This window comes from Poecile atricapillus, chromosome 5 (genome assembly GCF_030490865.1).
Source record: "Poecile atricapillus isolate bPoeAtr1 chromosome 5, bPoeAtr1.hap1, whole genome shotgun sequence".
Taxonomy (NCBI): Eukaryota; Metazoa; Chordata; class Aves; order Passeriformes; family Paridae; genus Poecile; species Poecile atricapillus.
Window position 1 is genome coordinate 1,580,036 of NC_081253.1, and position 17,228 is coordinate 1,597,263.

General features: G+C 40.2%; 1 protein-coding gene across 19 annotated transcripts in view; it reads left to right on the forward strand.

Moving 5' to 3' along the window:
• Nucleotides 1-17,228, forward strand: part of NEB (nebulin) — a 99,884-nt gene that overhangs the window by 33,592 nt on the left and 49,064 nt on the right. For all 19 annotated transcript variants that reach the window (XM_058839226.1, XM_058839208.1, XM_058839207.1 and 16 more), the window contains exons 56-84: nucleotides 544-855; nucleotides 1,281-1,484; nucleotides 1,795-1,899; nucleotides 2,379-2,486; nucleotides 3,361-3,672; nucleotides 4,104-4,307; nucleotides 4,880-4,984; nucleotides 5,467-5,574; nucleotides 6,206-6,517; nucleotides 7,107-7,310; nucleotides 7,903-8,007; nucleotides 8,186-8,293; nucleotides 8,417-8,728; nucleotides 9,349-9,552; nucleotides 9,727-9,831; nucleotides 10,325-10,432; nucleotides 10,576-10,887; nucleotides 11,781-11,984; nucleotides 12,209-12,313; nucleotides 12,774-12,878; nucleotides 12,965-13,276; nucleotides 13,596-13,700; nucleotides 13,946-14,044; nucleotides 14,220-14,321; nucleotides 14,503-14,610; nucleotides 15,407-15,718; nucleotides 15,842-15,946; nucleotides 16,032-16,136; nucleotides 16,614-16,718. In XM_058839226.1, coding sequence (XP_058695209.1) covers nucleotides 544-855; nucleotides 1,281-1,484; nucleotides 1,795-1,899; nucleotides 2,379-2,486; nucleotides 3,361-3,672; nucleotides 4,104-4,307; nucleotides 4,880-4,984; nucleotides 5,467-5,574; nucleotides 6,206-6,517; nucleotides 7,107-7,310; nucleotides 7,903-8,007; nucleotides 8,186-8,293; nucleotides 8,417-8,728; nucleotides 9,349-9,552; nucleotides 9,727-9,831; nucleotides 10,325-10,432; nucleotides 10,576-10,887; nucleotides 11,781-11,984; nucleotides 12,209-12,313; nucleotides 12,774-12,878; nucleotides 12,965-13,276; nucleotides 13,596-13,700; nucleotides 13,946-14,044; nucleotides 14,220-14,321; nucleotides 14,503-14,610; nucleotides 15,407-15,718; nucleotides 15,842-15,946; nucleotides 16,032-16,136; nucleotides 16,614-16,718 — 4,995 coding nt within the window. The remainder of the gene's footprint in view (nucleotides 1-543; nucleotides 856-1,280; nucleotides 1,485-1,794; nucleotides 1,900-2,378; nucleotides 2,487-3,360; nucleotides 3,673-4,103; nucleotides 4,308-4,879; nucleotides 4,985-5,466; nucleotides 5,575-6,205; nucleotides 6,518-7,106; nucleotides 7,311-7,902; nucleotides 8,008-8,185; nucleotides 8,294-8,416; nucleotides 8,729-9,348; nucleotides 9,553-9,726; nucleotides 9,832-10,324; nucleotides 10,433-10,575; nucleotides 10,888-11,780; nucleotides 11,985-12,208; nucleotides 12,314-12,773; nucleotides 12,879-12,964; nucleotides 13,277-13,595; nucleotides 13,701-13,945; nucleotides 14,045-14,219; nucleotides 14,322-14,502; nucleotides 14,611-15,406; nucleotides 15,719-15,841; nucleotides 15,947-16,031; nucleotides 16,137-16,613; nucleotides 16,719-17,228) is intronic.

Below are 17,228 nucleotides of genomic sequence, written 5' to 3' on the forward strand. Positions count from 1 at the left end.
GGAAATTATCAGCTGGATTCTGAAAAAGATACTGCAGTTAAACTGTGACCCTTAAGTAATAGATTTTTGCAAGTAAATTATCATATGTGTTAAAAAAAATAAATATTGAAATTATAAGAACAATATAATGCTGCTATCATGATAATTGTATAGCTCGTGACCATATATGTGTAATTATTTACAGTATATATATCATTATATGTAGAAAGGATTAAATACACTTAATAAGACCAGGATTATTTTTCATTAATATTAGTAATACACATTTCTTCAAAAAGCAAAATGATAAAAAATTTCTGTTTAGTGTTCTAACTCAAAGAGCAAAAAACTTTAGTCTTAGAATCCTAGGACATTATTAGCACAAGAATTAATTTGACTGTTTGGGGTTTTTTTAATGGTAGGTAATAGATAAGTTTGGAAAGGTTATTGCTAGAAATATTTAATATGATGATTAATAATTAATATATAATTGATATATTAGTATTTAATATAACTGATGTTTGCAGGGGATACAGAAGTGCAATATCTTGGTTTGTGTTTCAGTACAAGTACAAGGAGGGATATCGGCAGCAGCTGGGCCACCACATCGGGGCCAGGAACATCGAGGACGATCCCAAGATGATGTGGTCGATGCACGTGGCCAAGATCCAGAGTGACAGGGAGTACAAGAAGGACTTTGAGAAGTCCAAGACGAGGTTCAGCAGCCCCGTGGACATGCTGGGAATTGTGCTGGCCAAGAAGTGCCAGCAGCTGGTGAGCGACGCAGACTACCGGCACTACCTGCACCAGTGGATCTGTCTGCCCGACCAGAACGACGTGATCCACGCCAAGCAAGCCTACGACCTCCAGAGTGATGTGAGTTGTCTGGCACTTGATTTTTGCTGAGGAATGAGTTTATTTTACATAATTGGATGAGGCCATCTTGTTCTGATGTGGTAGAACCACCTTATTCAGATTTATTTTTAAATTTGGTGGCTGATTGAAACTGAGGTCCCCAAGAGGATGTGTTAACTAATTGATACTTCAATGAAATCCTCTAACTCCAGAATTGCTATCTATCATTTTCCATTCTGTGAAAGCTGGATAATGGTTTCACTCTTAATGTAGCAGAAATGCAGTTGTTTTTTCTATATTTTCTCTTGTGCTTTGAATTTATTTAAATGAAGTGTTAAGTTGATAGCGAGGTTACTCATTGGTGAACTATTCACCATGTAAGTTGCATTATTGTTATTATCGATAGAATAACCCATCTGGGTGATTTTTAATATATTTTATAACAGAACTGCTACAAGTCAGACCTGGAATGGCTGCGGGGCATTGGCTGGGTCCCAATTGGTTCCTTGGAAGTTGAGAAGGCCAAGAGAGCAGGGGAGATCCTGAGTGACAAAATTTACCGCCAGCGTCCGGACACCATCAAGTTCACCAGTGTCACGGATTCCCTGGAGATGGTGTTGGCCAAGCAGAACGCAGACACCATGAACAAGGTGAGTCCTGATCCCTCTGGCTGACACCTCAGAGCTCTCTGCCTCACCCCTGGAGGCAGGACTGGGAATGAACAAGCAATGCTCATTGGTTATTTCCTTCTCCTTCATCAATGTGGTGCTTTTTAAGTGTTGTTACATTTCCACAAGTCAGTCCTCCTTCTGTCAATACTATCTCTTCCTGATCACCTAACTGATTATCCTTGATGCATTTCCTGTATTTTCATCTGGTATGGTCTGTGTTTGCTCTGATTATTGAAATATTAACCTTTTTTTGGATTCCATGTCAATCTCTTCCTGTTTTTCTTCTCAGCGTTTGTACACTGAAGCGTGGAACAAAGACAAGACCACGATTCACGTCATGCCTGACACCCCAGAAATCCTGCTGGCCAAACAAAACCGAGTGAACTACAGTGAGGTGAGTGCAGCTGAAAGCTGAGACAATTATCTTGTCCTTCTGACAAGTATGCTTTTGTCATCTCCGACTTTTAGTTAATGTTAAATACTGTCAGGTTGTTAATTTCCACAAATGGTCTGTTCCCATGCTGACATCAGAATTCTTCCAGGAATTGATCTCCTGGATATCTAATTGGGCTATTAAAATATACTGTTCCCCATAAATAAGAAATAATTTCTACAGTAAGGTATGGAAATAACTAGTTTTGCTTAGCTTTCCTTAAATGATTTCCATTTTCCAAGCATCTACAAAAAAATTACAGGACCTTTGAAATCTGTTGGTTTTTTATTTTCTAGTAAATGTAGAGCTGGGCTGAAGATATTTAAGTTGCCTGTAAATCAGCAATATTGTTTAGGGACTTAAATAGTTTTATTACTCAGATGTGCTTAATTGAAATGCTATTTTGTTTTTGAAAGTAAATTGTGAATTTTTTCTCACAGAAAATGTACAAGCTGGCCTTGGAGGAGTCGAAGAAGAAGGGCCATGATTTGCGTTTTGATGCCATTCCCATTCAGTCTGCCAAAGCCTCCAGGGAGATTGCCAGTGAGGTGAGCAGGCTTTGTTCTCATTTTTTTGAGGATCTGGTCATGGAAAAGAATCAGAATGTTTGCTACGGTCATATTTCATAGAATAGATCATATTGAAATCTGTTTTCTTAGTGATTCTTTTTAATGATTCCACTACATTGCCTTTAGTGCATGGAAGAAAGGGGAAGCCAGTATTTCTATTGGTGAGGAATGCACCCCTGTAATAAATAAATAAATATAATAGTGTGAAGATTATTGATATGCTCCCTGCAATCCTTCTCTTGATGTCCAAGGCTATTCCAGCAGCACGATCAAAAAGGTTTATGAACCAATGGTAGAGTTTGTCAGATTAATTTCTAACTCAGACAATATTTCTGTTCAAGTGCTATAATGAAATTCAAGACATCTGAACATATAAACAGGGATAAACTATGCAATGACTGTGATAGCTTTTGTTTCTGGGATGAGGCAGGATCACTTAGAGATGGAGGATAACAGATTTTTATGCTCTGTGTCTTCTATCAAATTTGATATTTCAACTTTTTGTGTAAAGATCACATAATATGGTCTTGATCAAGGACTTTTGTGGAAAGTTTTAAAAGTAAGGTAATATTAACAATAGTTATAGTAATTATTTTAATAGTAAAAAAATGTGAAATACCAAACTTTTAGAATGTGACACTTAATGTTTAGTGAATTGAAAGTGTGTTATAGTTATATAAAAAGTCTTAGATAATTATATCAAATAAAAATGCTTCTTATGTGAAAATTAATCCCAGAGTAGGAAGACTTACATAATGTTTTTATCTTTACAAAACAATGAGCATGTTGAACTGTTAGAATTATTTATTAACTTGTTAATACTCCAAATAACTTTAAATCTCTTCTGTTTCAGTACAAGTACAAGGAGGGATATCGAAAGCAGCTGGGCCACCACATCGGGGCCAGGAACATCGAGGACGACCCCAAGATGATGTGGTCGATGCACGTGGCCAAGATCCAGAGTGACAGGGAGTACAAGAAGGACTTTGAGAAGTCCAAGACGAGGTTCAGCAGCCCCGTGGACATGCTGGGAATTGTGCTGGCCAAGAAGTGCCAGCAGCTGGTGAGCGACGCAGACTACCGGCACTACCTGCACCAGTGGATCTGTCTGCCCGACCAGAACGACGTGATCCACGCCAAGCAAGCCTACGACCTCCAGAGTGATGTGAGTTGTCTGGCACTTGATTTTTGCTGAGGAATGAGTTTATTTTATGTAGTTGGATGAGGCCATTTTGTTCTGATGTAGAACCAACTTATTCAGATTTATTTTTAAGTTTCACGGTTAATAGACACTCAGATCTCCTACAGGTTATATTAACTAACTGATATTTAAATGTAATCCTGTAATTCCAGGATTTGGACTATTTGTCATTTACCATTTTTTGAATGTTTGATAATGTTTTCACCCTTAACGTAGGTAAAATACTGCAATTTTTTCTACAATTTTCTTTACAGCTTTGAATTTGTTTGATTGAAGAGCTGATAGGAAGATTATTTTCCTTTGGAAAGTTGCACTGTGTAACATACATTATCATACATTAATCATTATTATGATTATTTTATTAAAATAACTTGTGTAATTTTTTCTTATAACAGAACTGCTACAAGTCAGACCTGGAATGGCTGCGGGGCATTGGCTGGGTCCCAATTGGTTCCTTGGAAGTTGAGAAGGCCAAGAGAGCAGGGGAGATCCTGAGTGACAAAATTTACCGCCAGCGTCCGGACACCATCAAGTTCACCAGTGTCACGGATTCCCTGGAGATGGTGTTGGCCAAGCAGAACGCAGACACCATGAACAAGGTGAGTCCTGATCCCTCTGGCTGACACCTCAGAGCTCTCTGCCTCACCCCTGGAGGCAGGACTGGGAATGAAATGAGCACAAGCAATGCTGCAGTTCAGACTTGATGTGTTTTCCATCAGTGTGCTCTCGTTAGTTTATTCAAAACTCTTGGGCCTGGTAATGAAAGACTCAAACTTGAGTAATATTCTGCATTTTACATTTAAATATTTTCCTTGGCTTGTGTGTTCATTGGGCACTAGTAATGCTTTGGTTTATTCATTATTCTGAAGCAATGTGTCTCCTTAATGTTTTAAAACTCACTCAGATGAATTTTTCTTTTGTTGATGTTACTTTTATGAGATTAACACATAACTGTATATCCATGTTATATTTTATAGCGTCATAAAATGGTTTGGGTTAGAAGGGATAGAAAAGATCATTTTGTTCCAACCCCCTGCCATGGGAAGAGACAATTTCCACTATACCAAGTTCCTATCATTTTAGTTATTGTGTTTTCCTTGATTATTGAGATTATTGCTTTGGAATAATATATATATTGGTCATATAAATCTCTTCCTATTTTCCTTCTCAGCGTTTGTACACTGAAGCATGGAACAAAGACAAGACCACGATTCATGTCATGCCTGACACCCCAGAAATCCTGCTGGCCAAACAAAACCGAGTGAACTACAGTGAGGTGAGTGCAACTGAAAGCTGAGACAATTACAGGGTTTCTGCTAAGTACACTTTTGTCACCTTTGATCTTTTATTAATGATAAATTATTGTCAGGTTGTTTATTTTCATACATGGCCAGTTCCAGTACTGAAATCAGAGTTGCTCTTTCACAAAATTAAATTTTCTTTTAAAATACGTTATCTGCTATAAATGAGAAATCATTTCTACAGCAAGTTGTGAAAATAGGTAATTTAACTTTTTAAATGTTCCAGTCTTTGCCTTCCCTAAATGATTTCCATTTTCCAAACATCTACAATAAAATTACAAGGTCTTTTAAAATCTGGTTAGGTTCTTTTTTTCTTTTCTAGAGAACAGTATTTAAATTGTCTGAAGATGAACAATAGTTTAGGGACTTCATTTGTTTTACTGCACAGTTGTGCTGAACTGAAATGCAGCTTTGAATTTTATTTTTTGCAACTAAAATGTGACTCTTTTTCTCACAGAAAATGTACAAGCTGGCCTTGGAGGAGTCGAAGAAGAAGGGCCATGATTTGCGTTTTGATGCCATTCCCATTCAGTCTGCCAAAGCCTCCAGGGAGATTGCCAGTGAGGTGAGCAGGCTTTGTTCTCATTTCTCTGAGGATCTGGTCATGGAAAAGAACCAGAATCTATGTTCAGTTCTTTGCTAATGTCATATTTCACAAAATAGCTAATACAGAAATCTCTTTTCATGTGATTCTACCAAATGCCTTTAGTGCACAGAAATAATGGATAGCCAGTATTTTTTGAGTGAGTTATGTTCACAGTAATGAATGAATTTAATAACATGAAGGTTATTTATATGCTCCCATTACTATCCATGGATGTTCAAGTCGGATGAACAAAAAGATGTAGGAGTCTATGCTAGATTTTATCAAGTTAATTTCTGATTTAAAATAGGAAGTACTTTAAAATCTCTCCCCTAATGAGATATGTAAGTAAATAAACTTTAGAAGTTTAAATGCTTGTCTTTTCTGGAGGAAAAAAATAGTTTTGTTTCAGTGTCACACTGAAATCCGAAATGTTGGAGTACAAAACCAGGGAAAAAACTCTGCACTGAATGGGACAGGTTTTGTTTCAAGGATGAGACAGTATCACTAAGAGACAGAGAATAACTCTTTCTGGGTTATGCTCCTTGTTTTTATACCAAAAAATCTATTTAAATGCATATATAAATATATGTGTGGATTTCTTTTCCTACAGTACAAGTACAAGGAGGGATATCGGAAGCAGCTGGGCCACCACATCGGGGCCAGGAACATCGAGGATGACCCCAAGATGATGTGGTCGATGCACGTGGCCAAGATCCAGAGTGACAGGGAGTACAAGAAGGACTTTGAGAAGTCCAAGACGAGGTTCAGCAGCCCCGTGGACATGCTGGGAATTGTGCTGGCCAAGAAATGCCAGCAGCTGGTGAGCGACGCAGACTACCGGCACTACCTGCACCAGTGGATCTGTCTGCCCGACCAGAACGACGTGATCCACGCCAAGCAAGCCTACGACCTCCAGAGTGATGTGAGCAAATCCTCACATTTGTAGAACAGTATTTCTGCAAGACACTAATTCTGTAATACAAAATAAAGTACTCTGTACAATCTGTACACAATAAAGTACTCTTGCACAAACTAATTTTTCAAATATGGATCATAAGGCTCTAGTCGCTTGCATCAGACTTGTTGAGATATTTTCATTCTTTCATTTCTTTCATCAAATTTATGTTTAATCCTATTTTTTCAGTTCTTAATCTGATAATAATTTGACAGAATTTCACACAATATTTTGACATAATTTGACACAATATTTTGACATAATTAGACATAATATTTTTGATAATAATTTGACACAATAATTTGTGTCTTAATCTGACAATAATTCGTGTGTTACTCTGATATTAGCATTGTTAGCACATTAGCATTACCTGCAATACCTTTCATTTTTCTTATTTAATAACTATTTTACTTAACCTTCAAAACCAAGAATTGTTTTCAGAACTCTTTCCTCAGTAACATACCCAGTTGTTCATATAGGATGTGCTTGTTTATATTTATTTTACTGTTTGATCACCCTTGCACATATGTAACAGACTTTCAAATTTTTTTTTCAGGCTGTTTACAAATCAGACCTGGAATGGCTGAGAGGCATTGGATGGGTTCCTATTGGTTCCATGGAAGTTGAGAAAGCCAAGAGAGCTGGAGAAATCCTCAGTGACAGGAAGTATCGGCAACCTGCAGACAAAATCAAATTTACCAGCGTGACTGATTCCTTGGCCATGGTCTTAGCCAAGCAGAATGCTGAGATCATGAACAAGGTGAGGGTGGTGTTGCCAGTTAACAGCACTTGTTCCTGAGGTGAAAAATTCAAAATGCAAAGTAAAACTAAAAACTTGTGGATCTAAGAGAAAATCTAAATTCAGACATTGCACAAGAAAGCTTCTTCTCTCAGGGCTTAGCTTGAAGCGAGCAGTTGGTAAAAATCTTCAGACAAAAGTCCCTTAAGTCACAGAATTTCCAAGAGTACTAGTGCATGATGAAAAAGTGATGAGGAAATACCTGAAGTCCTCTGGATGTGAAAGTGCTGCAGCATATCTCAGATCCGGAGGGTGAAAGTCACTAAGTGCCTCCTCCTTTATAACAAACATAATCAAACGTTTTATACAGAATAATTAATACACTTTTCCTCCTATGGCTGTTTCTCCACAATCCAAAATCAATCAATTGCTGCACCAGCTTAACCTGAGAAATAATGAGGAGGGACAAAGTTTCTTTCTTGAGCTGTTCAGAGAGAAGCTTTGCTGGGCATTAGAGCTCACTGGAGCTACCACAGCAGTTTGTAAAATAATTGTAATTGTAAAATAATTTCATAAAGAACTGTTTGTAAAGGGCTGTTTTCCTCTCTCCCAGCGCTTGTACACAGAAGCCTGGGATGCAGACAAGAAGTCCATCCATGTCATGCCTGACACACCAGACATTCTGTTAGCGAAGGCCAACGCAGCCAACGTTAGCAAGGTAAGGACATTTCAAACATTTACTAAACTAGTGGAATTTCAGAGTTAAGTCAGCATTTCTTTAATCATAAAGATGTTCTAAAATATGCATTCATGAAAATTTTGAGAGGCAGTTATGAAATGTAGAAATCCCAGTTTTCAGAATATTGATAAGCCATTTTCTGTCTTCTTTTGTGTAGAAACTTTATGTAAAAGCCTGGGAAGAGGCAAAAAAGAAGGGTTATGACATGAGAGCTGATGCGATTCCAATCAAAACCGCAAAGGCATCAAGAGATATTGCGAGTGATGTATGTTCTTCCTTTACATTCATTTTCAGTTACTTTAAAAACAAGAATATGTATTTTTGTGATCAGTAGCAATAGGAAATTATGGGGCCTTCATCCCAGATTCTCTTCATTTTGTATTTCCAGTACAAGTACAAAGAAACCCACGAGAAGGAGAAAGGCCACTACATCGGGTGCCCCAGCGCCAAGGAGGACCCCAAGCTGGCGTGGGCCGCGCGCGCCATGGCCCTGCAGAACGACCGCCTCTACAAGAAGGCCTACAATGACTCCAAGACCCAGATCCACATCCCTGTGGATGCCCTGTCGGTGCAGGCAGCCAAGGAGTGCCAGACCCTGGTCAGTGACGTTGACTACAGGCAGTACCTTCACCAGTGGACCTGCCTTCCTGACCAGAACGACGTGATCCACGCGCGGCAGGCCTACGACCTGCAGAGCGACGTGAGTGACAATCACTGTAGGAAAGCTTTAGGGCAGCTGTGTGAGGCTCTGTTTGTTAGTGACTGGCAAATATACCTTCAAATGCACATTCATGACCCCGCACTCGGTCCTGATATGTCTATTTTATCCTTTCCAAAGGATTCCAGCCTGAGTGCCAGAAATATTTGGGGCTGTTCATAAGGAAGCCATGTTTTCTTGGTCTGCTCTAGAATGTTTGCCTGCAGACTACTTGCAGATTGTGCCCCTGGTTTGAATGCAGTGTCTTAAAAGTGTCATTGTTTCTCTGCAAACCAGGGGTGCTGTGTCTAGAAAGGACCTGATACAACATGGCGTCACTGGCTGCTTGTTGCGTAAAGAGTTCAAGAAGGAGTTGGGGAAAGGCTTGTAAAAAACCTTCTTGCACTTAGAGTTAAAACTACAGAATCCCAAAATGGTTTGGGCTGGAGAAGATCATTTTAGTCCTACCCTGTCCCTGCCATGGGTATGGGACAACTTCCACTAGACCTGGCTATTCAGAGCCTCATCCAGACTGGTCTTGAACATCTCCAGGGACTGAGAGTCCACCAGCTCTCTGGGCTAATTCATCTCTGCAATGCCACTAACCCTTGGCTCGTTTGTAGAACGTGTACAAGTCCGACCTGGAATGGCTGCGGGGCATTGGCTGGCTGACAGAAGGTTCTGTGGATGTGGTCAAAGCCAAGAAAGCTCAGGAGCTCCTCAATGACCGCTTGTACCGCACGCGGCCGGAGCAGCTGAAGTTCACCAGCATCACTGACTCCCCAGATGTTGTCCTGGCCAAGACCAACGCCATGCAGCTCAGTGATGTAAGTTCTCCTTCCACTTGTGGGATGACATTTCTTTTCTTTCTGGTGGAGAGTAAAATATCTATGGTGGGAATGACGAGTTGGGAAGCTTTGCAAATTGGAATTACTCAAGAATTCTTTTTGGTGTTTTTTTTTCACCATACTGAATTGCCATGGTTCTTCCTTTCTCCTCAGCGTCTGTATCGTGAGGCCTGGGATAGAGACAAGACCCAGATCTCCCTCCCTTCGGACACTCCTGTCATGCTGCAGTCCAAAGTCAACGCTCTCAACATCAGCAATGTAAGAGAGTAACATGAAATATTTGTGAAGTGTTAGAAAATGAAGCCTGGCAATTGTTCTTCCAGTTTTTGCTGTAAATGGTGGTGTACAAACCCACCTTCTAATGTGCATGTAAACAGGAAATTACATCCAGAGGCTTTTTATCAGCTCTCAGCCTATCACCAGGTTGTGTGTTCGTCAGTAAACTCCCAAGCTCAGTGTGCAATTCCATGCAACTCCTGCTCCCTTTGGCAAAACCTGCCAAATACGTTCCATGGAGGAGTTGTTGGAGTCTGCAGACATAGTGGTCTGTCTTCAGGAATATTTCTGGTGCCCCTTTGTGTTTTAATCTTGCACCTATTTAAGTCATGAGTTTTCTGTTGCCAAGATCATTATTGTAACTCTGCCAGTTACAGGAAGCAAACAGAGCTCCCAATCTGGTCATTCCAGGAAAGCAGGTTTTTAGAGAAGGCATTTCACTATGTTTAACAAAGGTGATTAATTTTCTCTACAGAAACATTATCAGAAGGCCTGGGATGAGGCCAAAGCGAAAAGCTATGACCTGAGAGCTGATGCCATTCCCATCAAACAAGCCAAGGCCTCCAGAGACATTGCCAGTGAGGTAAAGCCTTCTCTTCATGTGGTGCTTGTGTGTCTGCAGAACCGAGCGAAGCTCAGGCAGGCAGCCCAGGGCAGCTGGAAGCCTTTTGTCTGCTGGTTGTGTCCAGGTGAGCAACACACCTTCTGTTCTCTCTGCTCTTGCAGTACAAGTACAAAGAAACCCACGAGAAGCAGAAAGGCCACTACATCGGGTGCCCCAGCGCCAAGGAGGACCCCAAGCTGGCATGGGCCGCGCGCGCCATGGCCCTGCAGAACGACCGCCTCTACAAGAAGGCCTACAATGACTCCAAGACCCAGATCCACATCCCTGTGGATGCCCTGTCAGTGCAGGCAGCCAAGGAGTGCCAGACCCTGGTCAGTGACGTTGACTACAGGCAGTACCTGCACCAGTGGACCTGCCTTCCTGACCAGAACGACGTGATCCACGCGCGGCAGGCCTACGACCTGCAGAGCGACGTGAGTGCGCATAGAGATGTGCAGTTGTACTATTACCATTTAATAGATAATAGCCTTATTCTGATTGTTCAATGCTATACAGTCACAACAGATTAATAGTTAGACTGTTTTCTTCATTTTTTTTGTTACTGCTATTATGTGATTTTTTATGCTCTTAAAAGGCACTGATTTTATCTCTAAATTTTATAAAACTTGATAATGTGTCGCATAATGCTTTTGGACAGGTGTGATTTGGAGAGGCTGAAGGGTTTGTCTTTCTTGCTTTGATGTGACTTAGGAATAACTGCTGTTTGCTACCTCGGAATCAGGTGGCTTTTGTTACTTCAGTTTGCTTGAGTCAGCTTGGAAATTTGTTTAATTGGAAGAAAACTCTGTGAGGTAGCTAGTTAGAGGTTTTAGTGGCTGATTGCAAAGCAGGAGGAGTCAGAGTAGCTGATTTCCTGACCTGGCTTTGCTGCTTATCAGTTCCTCTTCCACTGTTTCAATTACAAGCTTTGGAGATGGGATTCCTGTTCCTTGCTTTTTGTCAGTTTTCCAGGTAGGTAGTTTGGGGTTTTTTCAGGACTTGTAAACCATTGGAATGACTAATGGAATAAGTGTTTTGGAGGGGACAGTAAGACTCTTCTAAGCTTTTAACATTCATCGTCATTAACTGCAACTCCTGTCAGTTGTTTCTTCTTACAAGGTTTAGAATGTGTTGTTTAAGACCTGAACTACTTAATTTAAATTAATTTTAGATTTAACTTTACTTACGACGCTGAACATCTCATGTGTATAAAAAGGATTCATCTGACTCTAGTTAGGTTTATAAAACACAATCTGCTTTGCATGGCTTAAAATAATTAAGATAATAATTTTAATCAATGTTTTCCTTTTCTGATTGTCTCACCCAGGCTGTGTACAAGTCAGACCTAGAGTGGCTCCGTGGAATTGGCTGGTTGCCCAATGATTCTCCAGAAATTAAGAGGGTGAAGAATGCCCAGGATCTCCTGAGTGACAATGTGTATCGGACCCCCATTGACAGTGTGAAATACACCAGTGTTGTGGATTCCCCAGATGTTGTTCTGGCCAAAACCAACGCTGAACAGATCAGCATTGTAAGTTCCAACCTCCTCAAAGCTGCTTCCACACCAGAAACTAAAGCTAATGGGAAATCTCACTGCTAAGATATAAAACTGATCAGTGGTGTTTTAAGTTTAATGCTTTTCTAAATGTTTTATTCTTTAGAGATGATAGTTTTTGAGAGACTTATGGGATTTTGTGTTATTGATAAGTGAAGTTCCTTAATTCTGATGATATTATGAAATTTCTGTTTTAACAGCCAAAATATAAAGAAGCCTGGGAAAAGGACAAGACTATGATCCACATCATGCCAGACACACCTGAAATCAACCTAGCCAAGGCTAATGCTGTTAATTACAGCCAGGTATGTTTATCATTCTCTTTTCTCTAAAATAGGATGTGAATTACATAATTCTAAGATGTTGAATCTCTTTGAATCTCACTGAAGTCTGTCTTCATACAGGGCTTGTGACATTCCCTTCCATCTACCGAATATCCTTAAAGTATTCAGGTGTTTTAAAATAAATACATTCAGCTATTTTAAAATTAGAAATATCGTGCCCCACTGAGGGAATATTTTATTGAAATGGATGAGAATCCAAGGCATATAAATATTTTTTACACTTTTACAAACTCCCTTCTGTGCTTTATAGGTGGCACAGCTTGTGTTGCATGTTTCAGAGGCAGCTGCATTTATGGTTAGGAGCAGGAGTGCTCAAAAAATTTCATGGTATTTCAGCAAATAAATGTCTGGAAACTTTGTTTTTATAATGGCAAATGCCAGAGCATTCAGCATGTGTGTGATGTTTTCTCTGTCTTTTCAGAAACAATATAAAGGAGCTTGGGATGAGCTGAAGATGAGCTATGATTTGAGAGCAGATGCGATTCCAATCAAGACAGCCAAGGCTTCTAGAGAGATTGCCAGTGATGTAAGTGCCAAAAGAGGCATTTCCCATGTTCCAGGAGCTCTTTCATGCTGGCTGTTAACTAATGGTGACCTCTGCTCTTGCCCCAGTACAAATACAAGCTGGAGCACGAGAAGCAGAAGGGACACTACGTGGGAGTGCCGAACGCAAAGGGAGATTCCAAAATCCAGTTTGCCCTGGACGTAGCCAAAGTTCAGAGTGAACGAGAGTACAAGAAGCACTTTGCCAAGCAGAAGACCCAGTGCCACCTGCCAGTGGACATGATGTCCATTGTGGCAGCCAAGCACGGGCAGACCCTGGTGAGCGACGCCGATTACCGGCACTACCTGCACCAGTGGATCTGCCTCCCCGACCAGAACGATGTCATTCATGCCAGGCAAGCCTACGACCTCCAGAGCGATGTAAGTTCACCTGAAACACCCCTTAAACACCTCTTAACGCAGTTCTGTGCTGCCTCTTTTTATTCTGCTTCAGCTCTAAAGAGTGGGAATCTTTTCCCGAGTTCAGGGAACTCACCTTGCTCTTTGTTAGAGCAGCAAAGTATAGGCCACTTGTAAATTGCAATGTTTGAAGGGTGATAAATTCAGATGTAGTGCTCATGTTGGAATCACCACTCCCCTTTTAACCACTGGAAGTAAATTCTGTTATTTATGAATCTTGCTGGATGGTACAGGGAAGTGTAACTAAGAGCGTGGACCCTGTTTTGTTTTGTTTCCCCAGGCTGTTTATAAAGCTGATTTGGAATGGCTGCGGGGAATTGGATGGTTGCCAAATGATTCCCTTGGAGTCAAGCATGTCAAATATGCTGGAGATCTCCTGAGTGAGGTAACCAAGTGTTTTTCAATACTATAATTTTCTTCAGGGCTATTTGTCACTCAAAGTATTTTAAATGGTTTAAACGATGAGATTTTTTTTCAAATGAAAAATGGAATTGCAGTATTTTCACAATATTCAATGTGTATGGAGAGGTTTTTCTCCACGAGAAATTCCTTGTCTTGTGTATCTATTCAGAATTGCTGTACTAGGCATCCAATATTCTGGGGTAATCTCTTCTTCTTTTTGTTGTACAGAGAAAGTACCGCACAAAAGCTGAAACTCTCCCGTTCACTCCCGTGGCCGACAGAGTTGATTATGTCACAGCAAAGAATAGCACTGAAATCCGCAGTGATGTGAGTTTGCTCTCAGTGTCTGGGCTGCATTTGACTTCTGTAATTCTGTATTTAATGTGCTTTTTCTAATGGCCTTGCAAATTCAGGGGTTGGTTCATTATTTTGTGTGTAAATTATGGTGTTTTCCCTGTTCTGTGGTGGTGTTACAAGGCAATAATTTCTTTCTGTGTCCTAGATTAAATACCACAAAGAATGGAACGAGACCAAGGCAAATTATACACTCACAGATACACCACAGCTGGATATGGCCCGAGAGGCAGCCAGAATTCTAAATCAGGTATGTGGTCTCTCCTTGACAGCTTCTACTCACATTTTTTAGGTATTTAAAATACCTGCCTTATTGATAACAACCTGAAGGAAGGATTTGTTATCCTTATACTTCTATACAAATTACATACATACAGTAATCGTTATCATTGTAGTAGTGCTGAATTCCTCATGACTTTTATTTCCCACAGAATTTATACAAGGAAAGCTGGGAGAAAGAAAAAGCCACTGGTTACCTCCTGCCTCCTGATACGGTGCAGATCTCTCATGCCAAGCACTCGAGTGATGTCCAAAGTGAGGTAAGGATTTTTCTCATTAGGAAGATGAGTGCTTGAAAGCCTGAAATATTAAAGGCCTTGAAAATTCCTAAACAGACTTAAAAAGCTTTCCACCTGGGGTAACATCCAGACTTTCCATGGCCTATGAATTCCACTGTTCTCCAAATAATTCAGTCATCTTTGTGATTATGGGGTTTGGAGTGCTGAAGGTCAGATTCCTTCCACATTGACTCTTTCCAGAAGCAGTCCTTTCAAAATCAACTGAGCTGGACTTGCGTATTTTATAAATGTTAAATAATTGAAGTGATACTATGATTATAACATATTTCTGATTTCACTTTCTGGCCTATCAAAAACCAGTACACACTTTACATTTTAAACATTTGCATAATGGATCATGAAATTATTACATGACTCTTATTTGGAATAAACATTTTGTCAAAGCAGTGTGATGTAAACACTGTAAATAAGCATCCACTCTTAAAACAATCTCAATTTGTTGTCAAAATGAAACTAAATGTGCTTGTTAGGAAACATTTTCTAGCAAGTCTTTCCTCTTGTGTTAACAATAGCTTTTACTGAAAATTTGGAGTATATTAGTCTAGAAGATGATATATTTTGAACTGGAAAGTCCATGCAAAGTAATATTATTGTTTGTGACCGGATTTTGGTCGTGTACTGAAAACCTAAGGCTGCATTTGACAACTCCCTGTCTCATCTGCTTTTTGTGTCGACAAACCTGAAGCCATTCCCAGGTTAAACCAGAGTGGATACAGCCAGTGCTGATTTTCCCTGTGTTTCTCCTCTCTCCCACCAGCTGAAGTACAAAGCTGAGTATGTCAAGCAGAGAGGTCACTACGTGGGAGTTGCCAAGATGAGAGACGACCCCAAGCTGGTGTGGTACGAGCACGCGGGCGAGATCCAGAACGACAGGCTGTACAAATCAGACTACAACAAAACCAAGTCCAAAATCCACATGCCTTCAGATGCCATGGCAGTTGTGGCAGCAAAGGAGTGCCAGAACTTGGTCAGTGACGTTGACTACAGGCAGTACCTGCACCAGTGGACCTGCCTTCCTGACCAGAACGACGTGATCCACGCGCGGCAGGCCTACGACCTGCAGAGTGATGTGAGTGATGGTGCAGCCTTCCAGGTCCTTTCCACCTGGTCTGGCCTAAGGATATTGCCCACGGCACATAATCCATCCTGAGGTCAGTAATTTCTGTCCTTTTGCATTGTCTTTCTGATTTAGAATGTCTATAAGGCTGATTTGGAGTGGCTTCGTGGCTGTGGTTGGGTCCCTCTCGATTCAGTGGAGCATAAGAAAGTTAAGAATGCACAGGAACTGATAGACAAGGTAAAGAGAAAATATTTCAGCAGTCCCACGATTAGCACTTCTTTCTCATGCACAGTGTTTGAGACATTATTTCACCTCTTTGCAGAGAGCATACACAAAAGAAGCCCTGGAGAACTTTTCCAAATACACAAGCGTGGTTGACACTCCTGAGATCGTTTTGGCAAAGATGAACTCTGTCAATCAGAGTGATGTATGTACCTTTTTTATTAAATAAAAATTCATATAGAAGAATTAGTAGATGATTTAATTGCTTTTGCTTTCCTGGGGTAAACAAGTAAGAAGTCATATGAATGAACAACACAATATTGTCCTCCAAATAATTTAACATTTTCCTGTTGGAGAATATGGTATGCCCTGACTTAGAGTTCGCATAGATTTTTCCTGTAGTAGTTGAAAACTGAGTCCTGTTGTTGATGAACAGTTCATGCAGTTCCTGGTGTTCCTAAAGTGTACTTGCTGAGCAGTATCTCAAATTTTTCAAGAATGCCATGTGGATTTTGAGGTGACACAGTAACATTTGCCTGTGTCTTACAGTGGTTGGAATGTCCTAAACAAGGTTATTACATTATGTCACAAGAGAAAATAAATGTCTACTACTAATAGGTGGACTAATGGGAATAATGTGTTTCTCCTGTGGAATTAACTGTGTGTTTGTTTTCTTTTGCAGCTAAAATACAAAGAAACTTTTAACCAGGAGAAAGGCCAGTACATCGGGTCTGATGATACTCCTGCTCTGCACCATGCCAAAGACATGGCCTTGCTCCACAGTGAGGTGAGATCCCATAAATATCAACCTTTGAAAGCCACAGAGTTTAGGGTGGGCTTGAGGAGCTGTTCCACTCTCAGCAGTGGCACTGGCAAGGTTATTTAATCCCTTTTGTCTTCAGCTTTCCCGTTTGGATTGCTGGAATCAGGGTGATTTCTTTCCTTATTGAAGTGGTCTCAAAGGACAGCTGTGTGGTGCTTGGAAGTCATAACAGCGTGTCAAAACCAAATGTAATTCCATCCAGTAATATCTTCTGAGACTACTGATAAATTTTACATTTACTTTTTCTATGAGAAATGGAAAGTGTAGATGATTTACGTTATTAAGCAGTTACTTTTGAGTAGTCACGTTGATTGTAATGAGAAACCTCTATTTTTTAAAAATAGAATTGATTACTCATTCATGTGAATAGGCACTTCATAATTTAATCTGAAGGTGAATATATTTAATATTTAACAAAATAAGTATTAGAAAAGTGCCATTGACACTAATGTTTCTTTAATAAACACCGATATT